We start from the raw sequence: 15,002 nt of genomic DNA, 5'->3' as shown, positions 1-15,002 counted from the left end.
CACGCCAAGACAGGTTCAGTGTGAAAGATAGAGCATCAATTCAACTTTATTTTCCAGGTGTATATATTTATACAGACAATGCTAATTATTATGCCTACTAGTCACTAGCTGATTGGCTTAAGCTCTAAAGGTCGTATTCGCACGGTCCACCTACTTGCGGTTAGCTTACAGCACAAGCTTCTCATAACACTAAGTTTCTCAGGCCACTATTTCTAATTCCTCTTGACTTGTTTTTGATACACAACAGTACCATAACACAATGTTTCTCAGACCACTGTTACCGTAACACTAGGTTTCTCAGACCACTATTTTGGATTCCCCTTAACCTGTTTTCGACACACCACAGTACACAAGGCCGAAGCGTCCTTGACATTCCTCATGTATCAGCAGCTGCGAGCAGCTGCAGGCAAACCCTAGTGAGGCCCAGCATCAGCAGCTAGAGCAGGCTCTGATCATACAATTGCTCGGTGGGCTCAGGACCCTTGTCTCTGAGCCATTCTCCAACACATCTCCTTCTATCAATTGTGCAGTGCTGGGGGTTTTGATGAGAGAAGCCAAACCCTGCCCTACAGTCCCCAGTATCCTCTAGCTTCATCTTGGCTCGACAGAATATGATCTTTCCTGGTGAGGGAGACTCTCCAGTCCTACTCTGTTTCAGTTTGTCAGGGGCCCTGAGAGTATTTTTCCTGTATTTTGGCCAAACCCGAAAATCCCAGTTCGCTATCCTGATCGGAGCCCGGATCTATCCTCTCATCAAACACCTGCCTGTTTTCTTGCAATTCATACTGGAAGATTTTCTCTCAGTCTAGTGAATTTGGCAAAATTGCATGAAGCCTCTGAGGAGTGTTATGTTCAGCAGTGAGATGACTTTTCAAGTTTCTTATCTGCTCTTGCAAGCACTCAATTGTCTCTTTCTCTGCTTGCTTTTCCTTTCCAGCCGCAATTAACGCAGCCCCTAGAACAGCACAGATGGTTGCTTTTCCTTTCCCCAACCCCAGTTTTCACTCCTTTGCCAAAAGCGTGATCCTGTCCACCAATGCTTGCCAATTCTTTTGGGCCCAAGGCATGCCAAGAGGAGAGGACAGGGATTTATAGCCCTTCAATTTCTCAAGAAGGGGCTTCTCTGCTATTGTTGGATGCCCAAATCGATCCCGATAACAACTGTTACACAATACAAAAGGGTTACTGTAAAGTATTCAGCCACGTGTGTGGTTACGGACCCAGTGTGGATCTTTCCAAGAAGATCCACTGTCCTCTCTCCTGTCAGGCACTTCCTTAAAGAAGGGGCCATGCTAAGGGCCCTGATCCCTTCTGGTTGGATCAGTATCACAAGGGCATCCTGTCCGTGACGACAATTTAGAAATGCTGCAGCCCAAAAGAAGCTGTTCAAAACAGCCTCCCTCCCCTTGGGACCTACGACCAAGTTTGAGATACCCTCATACTGAATTGAGGTGAAACACCACCAGCCAACCCGTTTAACAATTTATTAATACAAAAGACATGGCAAGTGGTGAGATACAAATACTCAATGGCAACTTCTTAACTAGGTAAACAAGTCCCATGCTTACTTGGAGCTAGTTACTATTTGTTAAAGAAAGGAGAAGAGAGAAAGAGAGAGAGACAGAGACAACTTGTCTGTTAGGTTTCCCTTCCCTCCCTTAATACAATGCTTAAGGAACCGTCCTGGATCTTTGTGGCCAGCACAAGTAATTAAGAACCTGGGCGTCACAAGGATGAGGCAGGTCTTAATATTCAGAGCATATCCACGCCTGGACTTATTGTTGTAAGATGTTTCAAGACTCCCAGCAATGTACATTTTCGGTTACAGTCCCTGTATATGCACAAGACTAGTGAAATACTCAAGCTGTCTGAGAGAGGGTATTGACATAGCCAAAGGCTTCAGCATGATGAGGTTCTGCAAAATCAAGTTCTTTCACATAACGGTTTTTATTAACTTTATGCTCCACCTTCCTGCATGGAGACTCCATAGGAGACAAGAGGACGGCAGAGTTTGGATCACTTGGAGTTAAGTCCACTAGGGTAGCAGAATCACGGAGGCTTCCAAGAGAAATTTCACCCAATTCCTTCAGTGAAGCAGGTGGGATTAGAGGGCAGGCATCTCGAGCTCTGAAGATGTTCTGAATGAGCTACTCCGCATCTAGGCTCCATGGCACCAGGTCAGTTGGGATGGCCTGTTCCACCATCACCTTGCTGATTTTCTCCTCCTCCTGAGAAGAAGTTGTTTTTTCATCCAGAACATTTTCAAGCATCTCTTGATACACAGCAGAACTGGAGGGAGCTGGATCGCTCGACCCAGAAGTTGTGGCGGTCAAATGCTCTTCAAATGAGTCAGTCCCGTTAGCGGTGTCCTCATTAAGAAGCAGCCCACTGTCTGCCACCTCCTCCAGAGCTTGGTCCTCCGTGGTGAGGCTGCCTGGCATCGTGGCACACAACGCTAACGGCTTCCCCTCTGAGTCCTACGTGGACTCCAGGCACTGCTCATCTCTCACAGAGCTCTTCTGAGCCATCCCCAGGCCCTGCAGCAAAGCTTCCAGTTTCTTGTTTGCAATGCTTATGGCTATGAAGTATTTCTGAATTATTTTGCCTTTCTCAGCCAAGCTGTTTCTCATGCTTTCAACAGCCTGCTGGAGTTCGTGACTTTCCCTTCTCGATTCCCAGAAGTGCAGCTCCAGCTCCATATGCTTACACTCTTCCTCAACCCAGTCTCCCTTCATCCGTGCCAGCTGAGCCTTGAGCTCTTCTATTTCTGTTTCCCTGCAGCAAAAGCAAAATGCAGTGGCAGTGCTGTGGACGGTCAGTGAAAGAGTGCAGCGCTTGCCGTCCGGCCTCCTGCCTCGCCCTGGAGGCGATGGGAAGCGGCTGCCCGGATGCGTCCCCCGTGCCTGCCAGCAGCTCGGCACCTGCAGCCAGAGCCAACACGGGCCTCGGGCACAGGACGGCTCGGGGCTGCAGCCCCCGCCTTGCTTTGCACCCACCCAGCCCCGCGTGGGGCCAGGGGCTGCTGCCTTGGCCTGCGAGGAGTGGGGAGAGGGGGCCCCCACGTGAGATCCAGCCCGCGCAGATGCGGAGGTCGGGCGATGCGAGCGGGACCAAGAGCTCCCTGGGCCTCTGGCCCTGGGGCTCCGTGCAGAGCCCGCTCTGTGCCCGCCTGGGTTGTGTGTCACTGCTTTGCTTCGCGTCCATACAAAGGGCTGTTGTGAACCATTCAGTCCCCAAGGGGCAAAACCACCAGTGGGCACGCTGGTGTGTGTAAGAGCTTTTCTTTCCCTAGGGGAGAAGGGGGACATTGGTAGCCATCTGTCTCTGAGCGAGGTGGAACAGGAGATGGAGCAAATACATGGTTGCAGGTAAAAACCGCTTGATGTAGAAAAGGTCGCAGTGCTAAATCAGCCTGGTAAAAAACTACTCTTTAAAAATATGCTATTGGGCAAGTTCAAAGAAAGGGAAAAGAGACAAACAGCTGTATTAACTAAGCCGCATGGTACGTATGCACTGAGCATCACGATGAAACCTGAAACAACTAATCAGTCTGATCATATTTCAAATTTCTTCATGAAATCTTTACATGGTCAGAAAATGAGGAAAAAGGTCCTGGATTCCCACCCCAAAACGCTCCTGAGTAAATCGTTCTAACTCTGGTTTCTGAAGTGAAATATACCTTTCCTGAAGTTTGCTCTCAGACTCCTTCAGCTTTGTTTTCAAATGCTGTACTGTAACTTCTTTCTGCTGCAGATGACTCAAGTACTGCTCTCGGTTTTGTGGCTCAATGCTGTGGTTGTCACCACAAGAAATGTATCTCCCTGATCGCCTGGAAAGGGAAGAAACCCAAACCGTCACAGAACATCACTCCTAGAGGTCTTCAGTCCTGCCAAAAAGAGACTTCCCATAGACCGATACAAAGCTTGACTCGTTTGGGGCTCCCCAGTGTCCTCACAAGAGGCTCCTCTGGAAAATCAACATCCTTGAGGAAACAGCTGGTTTGTGGCTGTCGTGCAGAGTTTACTATCTGCTGTCCTTGGTTTCAGTGCCATGCCATCAAATGAGACATTTAACTTTAAAATACTTTTACAACAAAAACTTTTTAGAACTAAAAAACCTTCTTTTTTTTTTTTTTTTTTTTTTTTCCCCCAAATACAGCTCTTTTTTTGTTTCTTTCTCGTATCACAGTTCTCATCTGTGTTAGGGTTGCCTGAGAGCATAGTGTTACCCAAACTGTTTTAACACTCACAATACTGATGCTGTATGTATTAGCTGCAAGACCAGACCTACTCGTCTACCTCTGCACTAGCAACACTTGCACTATCCCGGAAAAAACTGCTGTGCTTACTCGAGAGAGAAAGATCTTTTGCTTCCAGCAGCAGACATGGGGACTTCATGCGCTGAAATAGTGCCTGTGCTGCTTGGAGAGATGAAATTGGCTTCACTCCCTGGAAAGGAAAAGGGAAGATTGGAAACATGATGGAAAGTAGAACACAAAGACTGTTTTCCAAATAACAGCAAATCACAAGCATTCTCCCTTTGTGCGTGCTGGGTGAACTTTAGAACTTGCATGAATTTTCAACCATCCCTAAGGGCAAGCACTGGATTTTCAACATGGCTTCAGAACTGGCACTTCCAGAGGAGCAGGAGAAACATCTGGACACGAACCCCTGATGCTACAGAAGCCATGTTAGGACTCGGTGGGGATGTCTTGCACCCCTCCATAGCCGGGACCCGTGTCTTCACAGCCTTAAAGAGGGTGAGACATCCACCAACCACCCTCACCTTCTGGCAGCTCTTAGCAAGCGGTCTGAGGATCAGCCCTGTTCGGATTTAACCCAACACTTTCCCAGCCTCCCCATGTGCCAGCGTTGGGATCAGCCCCTGTTTCTCTGTGCCTCTCGTTCAGCCCAGCCCAGATATTCCTCGGCCCGAGCTGAGTGCTGAAATGCACAGCCCAGCTCGTGCAAAGGGTAATCCCAGGGGCCCAGTTTCGCCACCGCTAATCAACTCCATGCCAGTACAACACCCCTGATGATCAGACCCAAGTAGCCACAGCTGGAACCAAATCAGAGCCACCTGCAAGTCTGCAAGGGAAGGGAGGGAAAGCAGCAAAGCCTCTTCGTGTCACAGAGTATTTATATAATTCCTACAGATGCAGCTGTCAGTGACCCTCCTCCTTGGGGAACCAAAATGACCGTGGGACACAATGTCTGAAGCTTCCACAGTCTTTTCCTGATAAACAAAATGCTCCCATCTAAGAGACTAAGATACTAAATGCTCTCTTGGTATCACGGTCCTCCCAAATCTAATTTTCCAAGCAAGACCCGAATGGGTAAACACATCATACAGATTTCATACCTCTGGTGTTCAGGCCCCCATATCATTCCACCCCTTTAAAGATGCCAGCAGCTTTCCAAAGCCACGTCCTGGCTGTGGCACAGAGAAGAGGAGCCCTAGCCAAGAGTCGTCTCTGGTTAAGTAGAACACATCATAACCAGATGTCGCTATCAAAAGCTTTTTGAGGAAACGAGCCTTAATAATAGCCTCTCCCTGAGCCGCCTGGCTTGCAGCGTAGTGCTGGGAAGGGCTGCCGAGCTAGGCACGGCTGGTAAGAGTGAGCAGAGCCTGAAAATGGAACCACCCCAAAGGCTGAGCTTTCTGAGAGCGTGAACTGCATCTGAGACCCAGCGATGTGTCTGCAAAGCATAAATTAACCTGTCTGGCCCCAATTCTGAAAACAGCTACACACAAGCTTAACTCTGAGCACAGGAGACTACTTTTGCTTAAAATTAGGCACGTGGCTATTTACAGGCTCTTCAAGAACATTTTAAAAATTAAAGGGGTCACTGCCAGTATCGGTTCCAAGTGTGCTACTTATGCTCAAGCCAGCTCTGCGTAGAGCAGAGCTCAACAGCACTGGTACTAGGAGAGCTTGAAAAATATTTTCTCCCATTTGGTAAACATCCCTAAGAAAAACATCATGGCATCTATCCATAAAATATTAATTGCAACAGATTCTCCTGGGTAATTGGGACTTCTGTCTTAGAAACACCCTACCAAAGCGGTGAAACTCCGTGCCTAGCAGCAGTGCGGGCAGGACCGAACACGGCCTCTCACCTCTCCTAACGCCGCTCTCCCGGCTGACAGCTCCCTAGGGATGCCTGTTGACTGGTTTTGTCGCTGGGACAACGTGATTGCAAAAGCTCACACGTTTAAGCCCCAGAAGAGCCCACCGAAGCAGCGTTAACCATGAAAGAGGTTAGCATTTCTCAAGAAACACATTCTTTTGTCCCACCCGTGCGGTGCAGCCATCGCACCCACGTTTGGGTGTGGAAGTGGCCCGCGTTTAACTCTGCTCTTTGCACGGATCTGTGCAAGGATAATGACACAGTACAGTGACCATATATCCCACTGCATTCAGAGCGCTGACGGGTAGAGCAGATTAGGTATATTTGCTCTACTGGGACAGGATGCAAGCACTGAAACACCACGTCATGCATGTATACATGTGTGTTGAGACAGCATATACATTCCTTACACAGGGCCACAGAATAGCCCCACATGGATGCCTGGTGTATGGCATCCCAGTCTGCTATTTCTGGCCATTACAGGTGGTCGGATACCTTTTTGGATGGTCTCCTGGCCTTGCTATTAACATTTTGCTTGTACTAGAGCGTTGAAGATTTTTCCTCCTATAAGAATAAAGCTCAAACCTGCTTGTGTGCATTTTATTGTCCATTGGCTATCTAAATGGTAAGATTACAGTATGGGAGAAAGGAAAAAGGTCAAGGAATATCTGTGACAGGAACACTGCCAGCTGACCACAAGAACAGGATTCCTACAACTCAGGATGTAGATGAGCTTATGAAAGTTTAGTCTTTTTGTGTAACTCGTTTGTATTTGCAACTTCAGCACTATTTCATAGCTGCCAAAGTCTAGATACCATGGAACTTAACTTGCCTCTCTTCTTACTGCATAAACATGACCTTGTTATGTATATACATACATCTATCAGTCCTGATGCTGGGTTTTGCATATAGTCACACAGTGAAACACAGCTGTGAGTAAAACAGTGCTGACAGAGACAGCTTGTGCTCAAAACGTAAAGCACCTAAATTTGCTGAGCTTCCTTGCCTTCAAAAACACCCTGTCACGTGGGAAAGAGACCAAAATATGAACATGTATGGTCACCACTCTGCTGCAGCAACTAGAGGAATAACTGGAACACTGTCTCTGTAGATGGCTTTATTTAGAGAGCCCGGGGGGAGAGAGAGGGCCTGACTGTGTAAAAACACCCAGTAAAGCCATTAGAAGCAGCTGGAAAAGTGGAGAGAATTCAGTTGTAATGCTCACTGTTGGAAGGACCCGCATGTTTAAGAGACTGAGATTAATTTATCCTAGAAACCTTTTACTCACAGCTACGTCTCTACTTCCCATCTTTAACAGCATAAGCAGTGTGTTTCCAGGAAGCATTAATGCTGCTCCTATTCTATTTAATATGAGGTTGTTCCTGCGAGATTGTTTTTGTATTCTCCCTCTGCCCCTGTCTCATTCTCTCCACTGACCATGAGGTCTAAAGTCAGTGGAAGAAGCTGAGGATGTGCCTGGGCATGCCGAGAAGCAGGTCGGCTTGAAAAGCACCCTGACAGCTCGGTGCCTGGCTCCTCTCTAAGACCAGGGTGGGTGTTTCACACCGCACCAGAGATATCAGGGTCCACACAGGAGCAGCCCGAGGAAAGCTCCCTTCTGCTGCCTGCTTTACTGGGGAAAGGATCCAGCTGGGATCTGCAGGGCCACATTGAGCTTTGAACTGGGAGGAGGCTGCACATCCCCTCCCCATCACACCACCTGGGACACGCACAGCATCCAGCAGTAAGGACCGGACGAGGAGACGGGGTTCCCATCCTCCCAGCTTCTCATGGCCCTCTGCAGGAGGTGGGATGCCTGCCTGTCTTCATTACTCCCTGCTACGTGCTGGAATCCAAACAGGCCTGAGTTCCCCACAGCTCCCACTTCCATCAGAAGACCCTACCCAAGATCTGCAACCAACACTTTCTCCTTGTCACACATAACACTACAGAACAGGACTGGCAAGTCCGTTTTACGGCTATTCTGCCTGTTACATTGCTACATTCACATGTGAAAAAGAGAAAAAAAAAATAATACAAACCTCTCTCAATGGGGTCATTAGAACGGTTGCTCTCACAAAGGTTGTTCAAGACCAGGTCGGGCTCAGCAAAGACCTGCTGAGCAAACGCCCTGAGCTGCCGACTTCTCGGAGGTCTCCTCCCGTGCCTGCAGCGGTTCTGTCTGCTGGCGTTCGCGAGGTTCCTGCCGAGACAACGCCGCCTGTGAAACATGCAGGCTTTAGCTGTCACTTCTCTGATCTGGAGGAACGACTCGGCAAACAACATAATGACTGAGGACATCAGTATATGCAGCACCTGGTCCCTCCAGCCTCTATTTCTGCAAAAAGCGTTCACAGGAGAAAGTGCTGGAAAGCAGGCTCGCATGGCACCTGTGCAGTAGGAGAACCCCTGTGGGCTAGACGGGAACTTCTTCCTTGATGTACTGGTTTTATTTTTGGTAAGCCTGGCAAGCGTCTGGAGAGTGGCCAGACTAAGCCTTTCCTGCTGCTTTAGTGTGCCCTGATCTCCAGACACGTGGCTTTACTGGCGTGGCAAACAGAGATGGCAGTTAGCCGTGGGGCAAGTGGAAGGTGGTCCAGGATTTTCTGCACTTTCCAGCATTCGTGGGTGTTTTTCTACCCTGTTTGTTATAACAAACGGGAAATCTGACTATATCCTTAGAAGGCAAGACTGACAAAACACATGTGTAAGGTTGAGTAAGAATGAATAATAAAGGCTTTCCTTTTCTGCTTACTCCTGATTGGGAATTACTCATATTGAGAGCTTGGAAATCACGGGTGCAGGTGCGCTACTACTTAGCTTTTAAGGTAGAAGGATACATTTTGGAATTTCAGAGCCTTGCGAGTATTCGTTTAGGGCATTATCATCAGGAACACAGCTAAGATAAGTGCTTGACTTACAACTGTACGAGCTACAGAAAAAAATTGCTCTCAGGCTTGCCTTCTTGATGAGCCATCTAAGGAGGCAAAGTCACCAGAGCAAGACTGCTTCCAAGAAAGCAGTCTGCTGCCTCGGTTCTGCCACAGAAACTGACTGCAGATAGGGGCTGTTTTGCTACAGGGTTTGTGAGCCCAGCTTTGCCTCATACCTCTCCTTTGTCGGCTGTCCTGGCCATGGCTCCTCGGCCCTCTGCCAGGCTGCAGAGCAATGAGGGTGGTCGCTCAAGGGGCACGTCTGCCTGACCTACCACGTCCGCCTCTATTCCGTGGTCCCCAGGCTCATCTGAACACAGCTCTGGAAAGCAAAGGCATAAGGAATGACACGTGTTGGGGTCAGATGAGCTTTAACAGCCACGACTCTGCCTGTTGATTCCACAGGCCAAATTACATGACAAGAATGTGCTGCAAAATGATTCCTCTGAAGGAAACTGGCAAAACCCTGCACCCCAAGTGAGGAGCGACCCTCTGATGCCATCTGCTGCCCCCCTCGGGAAGGGTCCCGGCAGCACTTGTCACTCAGCAGAGGTCGGTCATCTCAGTCCAGAGCGCCGGCTCTCACCATGAAGAACATGCACGTTCTCTTCCTACCTCGGCCAGAAGAGCCCTGGAGGTGAGAGCACACCTGAAATGTGGGCACTTGGTCTGAACCAGACCTGTCTCCTACGGGAGAGCTGAGAGACCTTGCTCAGAAAAGATGCGCTACAGAGGCCACGAGACAACGTGCATCAGTCAGGCCGTAAGAGACCAAAACTTTCAGCGCAGACCACCTCGTTCTGGGAGAAACCCAGTGCCAATGGAGAAAAGCCTGGGGGCCGCCGGGCAGCAGTGCAGCAGGCTTGGCAGGGCGCCGGCAGTGGCACTGTTCACAAACCTCAGGCCACGTCTGAGGAGCATCTGGAAAGAGCAAAGCAAGAAGCCCTGGCCTGTGTGCCAGGAGGTGCACTGAAACTGAAGAAAGGTCATCTAACCTCTGGGAAAGGTCACCCTAATTCGCCCCGTGTGTTAAGGTTCGAAGCGGTGAATTCCAGGATGTTACAAGGGCAACGGTTAGAGAACCGCAACCCAAGGGGACGCTCCCAAATGCCCCATGAATCGCCTTTTCCAGGTTCATCTGGACCCACGTGCTTTGAGTTGGACCTGAAATTCAAAGCTTTACAGCATTCTACCTGTCTGCACATCAGCGTGCTCTCTGCTGTCCTCAGGCTCAGGCGCTTTGGGCTCCAGCTGCTTCTGGGTTCTCTTGCTGCTTGGGCTCCCTTGCTGCTTGGCCAGGGCTCTACTGCAGTCTTCTTCTCGGTGCCTTTGAGCCTGAGGACAGCAATGTGGGATACTCTGGGCAGGCAGCAAGAAAAAGAATCCATCCCAGATTACTTTCCGTGTGGAAGTGGTAATCCTTCTCCCCACAGGGAAATGAAGACGATGGCCTTTGGCCCCACAGACTTGCAGTTCAGGGCCACGAGCCTGAGGAGGGGGCAGTCATGGTCTCTGTGCCCCAAGGGGGGTGTTTGCTCCCAAGGCTGGGGCTGCACCCAGCTCCTCAGGACCTGCCCACAGGGCACTGCCCCAGCACCCTTCTCGGCTGCTGTGTGGTCCAGAGAAGCCACAGCCGGGCACCAGTCACTGGCGTGGAGCACAGGGGACACGGGCTGCCCGTCTGTGCTCTCCGCCCCTGCACTGGAGATTTCTGCCCAAACCCTGCCAAGGAGAAAGAGGCCTCTGTCTTGATGGCTTCCCATCCCAGAAAAGCTGCCCTTCCTCTCCTGAGGCCTCTCCCACCCATACACAATGCCAAGGTGGAGAAAGGTAGCCACTGCTTACTTTTGCCTGGCACTGAACCAGAGTCTCGATGATCTGGGCAGTCATCGTCACCGGCTAGACAAGAGAACAAAGGCCAAGTGGGAGACGCTCCTCTGATGGTCTGTGCTAGAAAGCAGCGTCACTCCCGTCAGCCAGCTGGAACAACTTAGACACTTACAGATCTGCAGAGGCCCAAGACCGTCACAAGGAGATTAAGCGAGGGCAGTGTGGTCACTCGTGTTCCCTGGGCTGTGCTGCTTTGCCTGTGCACGGGGAATGGACAAAGGGAGAGCTCTGTGTCACTGAGCCTGGCTTTGCCCTCTCCCCTGCCAGCCCGTCCAGCACCATTTGCATCCAAACAGCCAAAGAAGAAGTCCAGGCAGAAAAGGGGCAAGTGGAGACAGCTGGATCTTGACTTGCCGTTACTTTCCCAAGGCAAGGCTGAGCAGCTCGGGCAGTGCTGCCCCGCAGCTGCCCCAGCAGTGCGGGTACCTCTGCCCCAACCCTCGAGCTGCCTTGCAGCTGCAGCTGGAGCATCCCACCAACGGCCACGGTGGCACCAGAGGTTTGCTACTCCAGCAGGGCTTACCTGAGGATGGCGTCCAGCCAGAGTTCTTTCACCTCTTGCGAGCTGCAGGAGACAGGAGAACCAGTGTCACACCCCACTGCCACCAGATAGGTGTTGTGCAGTTTTCCCTCCGGAGAACAAAGTCAAAGCCAAGGAGGGTCTGCTCATGACGCAGCCTCGTCTCTCCAGGAGTCCCTTTTTGATGCTGCAACTCTGCAGCCTTTGGGATGCCCCTGGGCTGAGGAGCGCTGTCGCAGACACGGGGCTTCTCCAGAGCGGGGAGCAACAGCCCAGCTCTGCCAGAACTGCACCTGGGTTTTCCTGGGAGCAAACGGGACCGCCTGTCTGCACACAGCCCCTGCCTCAGCCCACGCCTTGCCTCACCCCTTTGACAGTGCACACCTTGTGCACGGGCTGTTTCCAGAGGGGAGAGGCTCAGCTCGGAAAAGAAGCCGAGCTGCAAAACGCTTCCCAAGCAAAGCGGTGCCTCTGCTTTCCCTCCCCGCCCCGTGCCGTGGACCTGAGGAGCCAGCTGGGCTCTGAAGGCGAGCACTGGGCCAGACAGCCCAACGCCTGGGTGACACGTCACCGCGACTCACCCGAAAGTGACCCCGCAGAGGCTGGTGGGCCAGACGAGGATGAGGGTACAGCTGCAGTCCAGGCCCAACGCTGCGTCTTCTTGTGCACACCCGCACGCCACCTCCTCCTGGCACAGCACCCACAGCTCGCTCAGACGCACCCTGTGCTGCAGCCAGAACCTGGTGCCACATCTGCAGCCAGGAAGAGCAGGGGCTGATGGTGAGCTTGCCTTCTGGGGGGGCACCCATGGAAATCCTCCTTGGGAGAGCCACTGCAGCTGACAGAGCCCTGGGAAGGGCTGCCCAGCTTCACAGCTCACCCAAATCGGCAACATCCTTGCCGGCGACACCCCCTGACCCTTGTAGCCCTGGTTTCTGAGCGGCCGACCCTCCCCAGAAATCCTCCCTGGGACTTTCTGGGCCATTGGAGCAATGGCCAGCCTGAGAGGGCTTTGCGAGGTGCCTCCTGAGGGCTGGTATTGGAGGAGGTGGGAAGAGAGAGTACTGCCATCCTCTCTTCTTACCTGCGCTTGGCAAAAGCAAGGGTGTCTTGGAAAAGCAGGAGGTCTCTCCTCCTCGTCCTCCCACGCCAGGTCACCTCCACACAGTCGCAGCGGAGGAGCTCGGGATGCCGTCGGGACACGAGGGCACCCAGCTGGCTGCCACCAGAGCCGCCCCTGCAAAGGACACGGTTGCGGGCATGAGGCACGCGGCTCTGCCGGGAACAGGCCGTGCCCGGTGCCAGAGGGACAGAGCAGGCGCGCACCGGGAGAAGCAGGAGGGCAGCTGGCCCATCGTGCTGCGGCCAGGCAGACACTTGTGCTGTGGAAGCGCTCAGCAAGGGGAAGAGCCAGGCCCCGCAAGGCCTTCCGAGGCTGGGCAGCGATGTCCCCGTGCCAGGGTGCTCCTGCCAGAGCCCGTCCCTCCCCAGCACTGCCCGCGCCAGCACAGTGCCGCACCGGGAGACACTGGTGTCCGTGACACCACTGGTGCCCCTTGTGATGCGTGGGGGGGCCACGCCCAGGGCGGGGGCACACAGCGGGCGGGGGGCTCTGGGGCACCAGGAGCTGCTCCTACTCGAATGGCAGTTTCCCACACTCCCAGCAAACAACAGGAGCTCCCTCCAAGCTGAGGGCCCTGAACAAGGCAGAAAGCTGCGGGCAGGAGTCCCCTCGGAGCCAGGAGAGACGCTCTGTGCCCGGCCCCTGCCAGCTGAGCCAAGGCCTTCCAAAAGGCCCTTCAGCACCTCGGCTCCTGCTGCCGCCACCTCTCCGCGCATGGTGATGTTCAGTCCTTCCACCTGGTCCTCCAGACTGGGCCCAGGGCTCAGGCCAGCCTTGGAGAGACTCTGCGCTGCAGAAAAATAGGTAACAGCCTGGATTTCCTGCTCCCACCAGGCTGCGCACAGGCAATCCTCGGCAGCAAAGCGCTGACAGCTGTGCTTAGGGAAGACACAAGAGCGGTGAGCTGAGGTCCCGGTGAGCACGCCAGTGTCAGCCCAGCAGTCCCACCAAAGCTGTCAGACTGCCCCAGAGCCCAGCCCCTTTGGTGCCACAGTGCATTTCTCTGCTTGGGCTGGCTCACAGACCTCCTGTCCCAGGGCACGAGCATCACGCCACAGGCCCAGCGTCCTCAAAGGCACCTACCCGAAATGTTCTGCTGATGGCAGAGGCGTGTCCATGCCCGAGAGCTGCTCAGGACTCCTGGCAGGCAGCTACCGCAGTCCGTTTGCTGCCTTTGGAGCAAGCTGAGCTCCCAGGGAGCAGCCCCAGACTCTTCTCTCGGGGAGCGGGGCCTGAGCGGGGCGGGGGTGCTGTCATTTGCTGCCAAGTAAAAAGGGAGCAGCGGCGTCCCAGGGAGCAGCCCAAGGGAGCTGGTTCTCTTCCGAGGCCACCAAAGCAGCCTGCCTCTGCCCCCAGTTTTGGGGGAAATACAGAGTGGCGCCGAGACGTTCCTCAGTTATTCAGAAGAGGGGCTGGGGTGGCCTTGGATGCCTCCATGTGATCTCAGAGGGAACATGGTGGGTGTCAGCCCGCAGCACGGTCAGGCCTTGGTGATCCCAAACTGCTGTGTGTGTCGGAGGAGCCAGGGAAGCTCAGGGAGTTTCTGGGGTTTCTGGGGGCAGGACATGGTGGTGCTGCATGGAGAAACTCCTGGGTCCCTTCCCATGGCTCCTGTTCCCCTGCTTTCCTCTGCAAGGAAATCCTTGATGGACTGCAAGGAGGAAGAGGTGGGAAGTGCTGCTTTCCACGCCGGGGGCCGCAGTGGGGGGGTCTGTCTGTGCCCAGTGGGGTGTGAGCAGAGGGGTGAGGGGAGGAGGGCTCCCTGATGGGAAGCAGCAGAGTCCTGGGGCCTTTCTGCAGGGAGGGCTGGGCCACCAGTATGGGGAGAAGCTCTCTCTCCTCCGGAGTGAGCCCTTCTCCCGTGGGGCAGAAGGGAAAGGGAAACCCCTGCCAGCGGGAAGGGCAGGCCAGTGTTCAGGGGATGCTGAGCACTGGGCAGACCTTCAGCCCTCCAAGCAGAGCCTCTCCTTCCCTCTTCAGGACAAGCAGGCTGTCCTTGGGGCGGTGGCCGCCAGGACGGGGGTCCTTCTGCGTGAGGAGCAGCACCGCGAGCGTGCCTGGGAGCAGCTCCTCTGGCTCTTGCACCAAGATCAGGAGGTGCGAGACACTCCCCGGGTCAGCAAGGTGAGGTGTTGCGCAGGGCCCGGCGTGGCTGCTGGAGCGGGTCTGTGCCAGTGCCACGAGGCGCTGGGGAGCTGTGGGGTGCCAGGAGGAGCTGAGAAGCCCTTAGGGAAGGATCGGGGAGAGCAGAGAGGCCTGAGGCTCTTTGGGCAAGAAAAGAAAAACCCGGGGTGGGGGGCAGGAGGGAGGCAAGAATCCCTAGGGCTCATCTTCTCAGCAAGGGAGGCACTGCCACCTCCCTGAGCTGTGTGGGAAGAGCTTTGCCCTCATGCCCAGGGCCATGT

General features: G+C 53.3%; 1 protein-coding gene across 1 annotated transcript; it reads right to left on the bottom strand.

Annotated features, from left to right (window-relative positions):
• Nucleotides 1–1,859: 1,859 nt before the first annotated feature.
• On the bottom strand, nucleotides 1,860–13,715 carry LOC122154271 (syntabulin-like). The gene is given in 11 exon segments (XM_042801620.1): nucleotides 1,860–2,775; nucleotides 3,680–3,859; nucleotides 4,291–4,448; nucleotides 9,241–9,386; nucleotides 10,258–10,399; nucleotides 10,910–10,963; nucleotides 11,067–11,070; nucleotides 11,478–11,519; nucleotides 12,056–12,226; nucleotides 12,559–12,711; nucleotides 13,681–13,715. Coding segments are annotated over 11 exon segments (2,001 nt in total).
• Between the last annotated feature and the right edge of the window lie 1,287 nt (nucleotides 13,716–15,002).

This window comes from Tyto alba, unplaced genomic scaffold (genome assembly GCF_018691265.1).
Source record: "Tyto alba isolate M040663 unplaced genomic scaffold, T.alba_DEE_v4.0 Super-Scaffold_36, whole genome shotgun sequence".
Classification (NCBI taxonomy): domain Eukaryota; kingdom Metazoa; phylum Chordata; class Aves; order Strigiformes; family Tytonidae; genus Tyto; species Tyto alba.
Note: the sequence above shows the minus strand (reverse complement) of the source record. Positions and strands in the feature narration are given on the sequence as shown.